The sequence below is a fragment of the Sphaeroforma arctica genome (assembly GCF_001186125.1).
Source record: "Sphaeroforma arctica JP610 unplaced genomic scaffold supercont1.1563, whole genome shotgun sequence".
NCBI classification, from domain to species: Eukaryota; class Ichthyosporea; order Ichthyophonida; genus Sphaeroforma; species Sphaeroforma arctica.
In genome coordinates, this window is record NW_014038995.1 from 6,683 (window position 1) to 13,534 (window position 6,852).

At 43.4% G+C, this 6,852-nt stretch overlaps 2 protein-coding genes across 2 annotated transcripts; both read right to left on the reverse strand.

Annotated features, from left to right (window-relative positions):
- Window positions 1-248: 248 nt before the first annotated feature.
- On the reverse strand, window positions 249-1,079 carry SARC_11185 (hypothetical protein). Its single transcript, XM_014294735.1, has one exon. It carries the CDS (start codon window positions 921-923, stop codon window positions 270-272), a length of 654 nt encoding a protein of 217 aa, XP_014150210.1. The 5' UTR covers window positions 924-1,079; the 3' UTR covers window positions 249-269.
- A 1,645-nt stretch (window positions 1,080-2,724) lies between these two features.
- Window positions 2,725-3,847, reverse strand: SARC_11186 (hypothetical protein). Its single transcript, XM_014294736.1, has one exon. It carries the CDS (start codon window positions 3,805-3,807, stop codon window positions 2,773-2,775), a length of 1,035 nt encoding a protein of 344 aa, XP_014150211.1. The 5' UTR covers window positions 3,808-3,847; the 3' UTR covers window positions 2,725-2,772.
- Between the last annotated feature and the right edge of the window lie 3,005 nt (window positions 3,848-6,852).

A 6,852-nucleotide genomic window follows, 5' to 3' on the forward strand; every position in this document is an offset into this window, starting at 1 on the left:
ATATGTATATACATATAGACATATAAATAAATAATATATGTATTTATACACACACACACACACATATATATATATATAAGATTATAACTTATATCTGTTTGGCTTGTAGTTGTTAGAGTACTGCCTCCGAGTGTGTATATATTCGCAAACAACTGTAATACATCACTGCACTAATCATTCTTGCAACGCTGGTGAATACATGCACTGCACTGATATGTAAAGCCACAAATAAACAACTTCTAACATACTTTGTGTATCTGTAACGGAAATCATCGCGTATTTCTTGTTTCCTCACTCTTTTGCCCCAATTCAACAGCCCTACTCACACTCTCTAGTGCGTATTTGGGTTTGGTAGGTAGTGGTATATTGTGCATATGCAGAGGCAAATTCTCCTTAATATGCTGATCGAACCTTGATACAGCTTCCGGTGTTGATATGGATGCTACAGACTGTCTATATCTTAGTATGGGTGTGTGCTCACGAATTATCCGCGGTGCAGCAATCTTCGAACTTGTATTGCCACTATTTATATCTATTGTCCCTACAACTATATCGTCATCCACAGGTGTATTGAATGCTTCCAATCGAGTCAAATGTGGGGATGTGTGCAGCGATGGGGAGCTAATATATACACGACGTGTGTAATTATAACTATACTCAGGTAAGCTGACTTGTCTGCCTAGCAGTGTGATTGTATTACTAGATACACTATGTAGTCGCTTATTCCCCACAACTGGTGGAACCTTGACCTCTTTCGTATTGCTACTATTATGAATATTGGAGCCCTTCGTGTGCGTGATTTGTTCTGAATCTGCGCGTGCTACAGACAATCTGACTGTATTTTGTGCTTCAATATCACTCGAATTGGCTACAAGTGCATGTGTCAATACTGGTGAGGTCCCCGATTGCTGACACGCATTCATGTGTGCTTGTGGTGTCTCTCTGTGAGGCTATAAAATATATTGTGTCAGCTTTGTGCCACATCCGGTTAGTATATACAGTCTCTATAGAGCAATCCGTCGCCTTCCTTGTTATTCCATACACTCAATGTCAATATCTGAGCGTACCACTCGAATGCATGCATGTGTAACAATCTCACGGTGTTGACAAATGAGCTATTTACGTAGGCCGATCATTCCGACCAAACTCACCTGAACCGCTGAAAAGCCTGCGGCCGGCACTGTATTGATTTTATTATTTTGCCCCAGAAGTTTGATGGAGTGGAGAAATGACGATGTGAATGGAATCCCGATTCATCTGATCACTGACTATAAGGAATCGATGTTGTTCATTAATTAGCCTTTGTAGGCATAGCCTTCTTGCATAATTCAGAAGGCTATGCTTTAGACCAATATTCTGCTTCAATAAGCGACCACACTCTTACAACCAGAATGATCCCCTTATTTAATTATGTACTTGTGACGTGGAAACAGCGCTGTACGTAGATGAAAAAGGGAGCCTGCATTTCTTACTACCGATAAATGCCCCTCAACTACGAGGTTCATGGCAGCGTTCTGCTTTAAAAGCTAACGCTCTCCTATAACAAATCGTATCATATTTCTTGTTATAGTGTTTATGCTACGCTATGCAGATGAAGAAAAAAAGAGCCGAAAAAAAAGAGCCAGTGAGTGTATTATGGAGATCAAATGTGAGTTGAATAACAGTGTTCTGCCTCATTAAGCACCCACTCTCATACAACTTTCATGATCCTCTTAATTCTAGATGAACAGTTAGAAGCTGCGCTACGTAGACGTAAGAAAGAGAGAGAGAGGGAGAGAGTCAGAAGTCTTTCAAGCGAAGGTTGACTATCAACTGTTGAGCCACACGGCAGTGTTCGGCTTCAATAAATAGCCGCTCTCCTACCATCAACCTGGTCACTTTATTTCTAGTTGTACTGTTGTACGTTCACCTGTGTAGATCGACGAAGAAGCAAGCAGAATTAGCGAAGGTGATATCTGTGAGATACATGGTAGTGTTCTTCTTCGATATGCTTGCGCTCCTCTACAACAAAGCAGGACACCCTTATCTAGTAGTGATGTTAGATACTGCGCTATTGAGATGAACAAGATATATCCCATAGCAGGACTAGTGAAGAGTGGCCGTAAACAGTGAGTTACATGGCAGTCTTCTACTGCAATAAGCTACCGCTATCGTACAACAACCCTGATCTCCTGAACTCTATTTGTAGGTTTAGATGCTGCGCTGTGTAGACAAGAGAGGAAGCCGGCAATCTTATTTGACAATAGTGGCCGTTAACTGTGCGCTACATGGCAGTGTTCCTTCAATAAGCTACTACTATCTTGATTATCTATATCTAGCTGTAATTTTTAATATTTGCCAAGCTATGTATAGTCGTAAGGGGGAAACAGCAGTCGTACTTGTCACATGGCAGTATTCGACTACTATAAGTTACCGTTCTCCTACAACATACGTGATCTTGATACAGCTGAAATGTTAGATGCGCCTGCAATATGAAGTACACCGCCTATGGCAAACTGGGTAGACAACCTGTGCAGCATGAATTCTTTGTTATTTCGTTTAAGAAACATGGGTAGCATTGCTAAGACCAGATATTTCTTGTGCGAAGATGTTCACATTCGGCTATTCTGTTCACATTCGGCTATTCGGCTATGAATTTGAATTCTTGACCTCGAAAGGAAAATCGAACTCGCTTAAATAGCCTTGGATATCGAGTCCACACATCCGTAAAACCTAATCAGTCAATCTGATCATAGCCCTGTTGAGGTATTTATTATTTAACGGTCTGTCACGTTATTCACCACCCTGGTTTTCAAACAAATCCATTCTTCTAATTTCTTCCGCATCGTCTGGCAGACAAAGCAATAGATCCTCCAGATCAAGTTCAGAACTCAAGCGACGTGACAACGTTCCAACCGCATCCAGCTCGGAATCATCGCATTCTGAAGTATCTGTTTCGTATGAAATATCAATGTTTCTACGTGCGTCTTCCCCCTCATCAATCTGCTCGCTACTATACACCTTGTCTTTCTTTCCGAGTTTCGACGACGTCTTCATACTGGCTTTACGGGCCAATTTGCCCTGGCTGGGGAAGCTCCTTAGTCGCCGGACAGCCCGTCGAATAGACTTCGTTCCCTTCATAAGTGAGACATTCCTAGCCAGTCTACTCTGCTTGGCTGCCTCTGCCGGGTTCGATTTACTGTATTCCCGCCCGGCAGTCACCGCACAGTTGACTCCACAACCGTCATGCTGACAAGGCGAGTAGATGGAGTTCTCGGATCGAGAACGTCGGTGCCCGCGTTTCTTCTCTTGCAGCAGTCGCTGAGCCTCGAGAGTGGTCTCCCCAGTACCAAATTGCTGTGTGAGTGATGCCCGCCTGGTCACCAGGCGTGGTGTGACGTCGGATAGTAAGCAATCGCCACTGATGTCAATTCCCGCGCTATTCATGGCCAGGGCTGTGAGTGACTCCTCTCCCTCCACAATACTGTGGGGTGAATGGTGGGTTATCGGACAGTCAGCACTGGAAGCGGCGTATTTGGTCTCGGCAAAGCGGGTCGGTGGCAAGCCGGAGTCAGGCCTCTGGGTGATGCTATTCTGCACTTGAAACGTTGATTGCTCACTGCCAATGCTGGACGCGCTGTGAGTGGAAAACGTATTCGAATACGTTTCACTTTGCACCGGAGACCTGAGAGTGAAATAAGCGGACTGGACGGGCTCGGCACTCGAGTCTGCGCCGATTGCAGTTACCGTTTTCAGCACTTTCTGCATCTTGAACGCATCTTGGCGCTCGGTGTAGGACCTCGCTCGAATGACGAAATTATTGCGCATCCTACATGCGAAATTTAACAAGTAGAACGGTTAATAGGGCGTTAAGTTCGTACAAGGTAAAATCATTATCACAAGATATTAACATTACAAAACAGGTCACGTATCATAGGTCTGGGCACCATGTTATCTGAGATCGTATTCAGCCATTCTTAGCCTCAGAGTATAGTGATGAAGTTCTTAGCCTCAGAGTATAGTGATGAAGCCATTCTTATCCTCAGAGTATACTGTTAAAGCCATTCTTAACCTCAGAGTATAGTGATAAAGCCATTCTTAGCCTTAGAGTATAGTGATAAAGCCATTCTTAGCCTCAGAGTATAGTGATAAAGCCATTCTTAGCCTCATATCCTCCAACATTGAGACAGAACCATCCTTCGAGTGTACTGTACACACTCTCCCGCAGCCAATGATATGTCCAACCCATGACAAGCTAGCAATCCAATCAACTTGTGTATCTACAAGGATGCACATTCATAAGCAACAGTATTACACGCCGTGATATTATACACATACTTGCTCATACATATATGCAGCCAAGTTGGTACGCGCGATACCACCCACCTTGTTTTTCTAGGTTTGACCGTGTTCTGTTCAGCAACCAGACTATCATTTCGAATACCCTTTGCAGCTGGCAGACCCAGCGATTCGGATGATTTAAACTGACAAGCGACCAACAAAGGTAGGACGGGAGATCCAGGTTGGTCGTTGGGTTTTGTGCCTATAATGTATAGCGTTGATTGTGAGTCAGGACTGAATCTAGTACTCACCTATCGTTGCAGGTGTAGACAATATAAGAGGCAAAACAATACCGCTCTGCGGTATAGATAGGATCAACTGAGAAATATCTCGACATAGGACGTGCGGGATCTGATGCAATAATACATTTTGCCACGTACGCTGGAGGTGTAACGCATAGCTGGCTGATTGTAGAACGTGTTCTCAGATCGATAAGTGTAGCATTTACATTCGCCACTTCTACTACCGGTACTACGAACTACTCACGGAGGGGTGTCAAGACCTTAGTGAACCTGACCAATACCCATAGGCATACTCAGCAAGTAGTGTTACTACTAGGCCCACAACATGCTGCGCTACGATGTGTTTGAGATTCATTTCAGTTTTTTTTTCTACCAAGTGCATCATGTGGCCCCAAGTCTCACATCGGACATTGAATATAAAAAAGTACAACACAAGCTATGGGCAAAAAAGGCGTGAGATTGTTCACCCGAGAAGCCAAGATTGTATGATTGATACAATGACGATCCGTTCTGTACGCGTACGGTACCAAGGCTCAAATATCACACCTCATAAGATGGGTACAATGTGTCTGTAAACCGACTATACGAATAATACAATGACGATCCGTTCTGTATGCGGACAAGACCAAGGCTCAAATATCACACATCATAAGATGGGTACAATGTGTCTGTAAACCGACTATACAGCGCTTGCAAAATTGAACGACACAAATCTATTTTGAAAGCCACATTCCTGCCAAAAAGACACACTAAGCTAGTCGCCTGAACCTACTTGTCTGTGACAAAGGGAGAGCACCAAATTGGAGACAGCTGCTACTAGATATGCCTCCCTCCTTGGGTGGGTGCCGTTTATTTTGTACCTGAGTAGAGGGATCGATAGAAGTACAATGAACAAGCTTAGCAAGCAACGAACCTCTTATCGGTAGTGTGAGGTGGGTTGTGTCTTCTTGTTCTCTGTGAACCCCTGAATCAATCGAATAAAACTGGCTTGGGTGCAAAGTGTAGAACTAAATGTTTTGTTTTGTGAAGGATTCCAGCTCTTACAGTACAATTCAATACTGTCTACTCGATAACTGTCAAGGCGCACACGCGATTGACTCATCAGTTATTTCATCGGCATGAAGTTGTAAGTCATCTATACAACGAGGACCTAAACGACCAGTATGCTATTAAAGTTAACAGAAGCGGATCTGACACGAACATACCTTCTTCTTAGAAGTTCCTCGTTTGTCTTTGAGGGACATCCCCTTCGCTTCACTATAGGTGCAGTAGTCGTGTCCGGTTATAGTGAGGCATGAGCCCAGGATAGAGATGTGAAGATCGGCAACATCCGGCAGATGATCGGGAATGCAGTGGAAGAACATTGATACTTTGTTCTGCAGTTAAGGGATAGTTAGACAAATAACTCATAGGTAACCAACCATGAAATTTGGATACAGATTTAGGGTGCTAGCAAGAGAGCATTAGGCTTGAAGCCAAAACAGCTATGAATTCGGGTCGGAGTTCGTATTTCTCAGCGGGTATCTGTAGTGAGTTGCAAATTCATATTCGCTATAGAGAACTCATCCGTAGTATAACTACACTCGATCTCACCTATTCTCAGGTCATCGAAATTTCATGCCTCATCTATAAGCTTATTTTGTCTCACCTAAGAGCATGACAACGTAGAGCCACATACTAATACTATGGCCATCCTTATTCATATGTGCACGCGTTGACCAATGAATTATTAAACCGGTCAGATTAAAGAAAATTAGAGACGGGCAATATACGACCACATATAGAGTGTATGTATTGCATCCGTGCTTATAGACAGACATTTCAATAAGAAAACTTAAAACGATCCCCGTACAAGACACACACAACACACCTCCGTGAGCAGTTGCGTTCGATGGATAAGTATGTCTTCTGTAGCCGGCCCTACAGCTGTTAGGAATATTGGATTGTCGCTGTTCTGCTTGATGGTTGGCAGAAACACTTTCAGCGCGGCAGTGAGGGACGTTTCATCGCACGGATCAAAGCACAGCACGGTTACCAGGGGCTTTTCTATGTGCCATGGTAGATCTGTATTGGGGTACGATATGTACCGTACTACCTTGCCTACACAGTGAAGAATATTGATGGCCTAAATGAGCTACGCACATATTATCAGTATGACCCGTAGTAAATATGTTCTTTTTGCTCTATCGTACGGCACAAGTGGATGCATGACAATAAGACATGAATCGTCCCTACTTTCAGCAAGATGGCAAATATAGTTTCATACAGAAGTCAAAACAAAACACACATA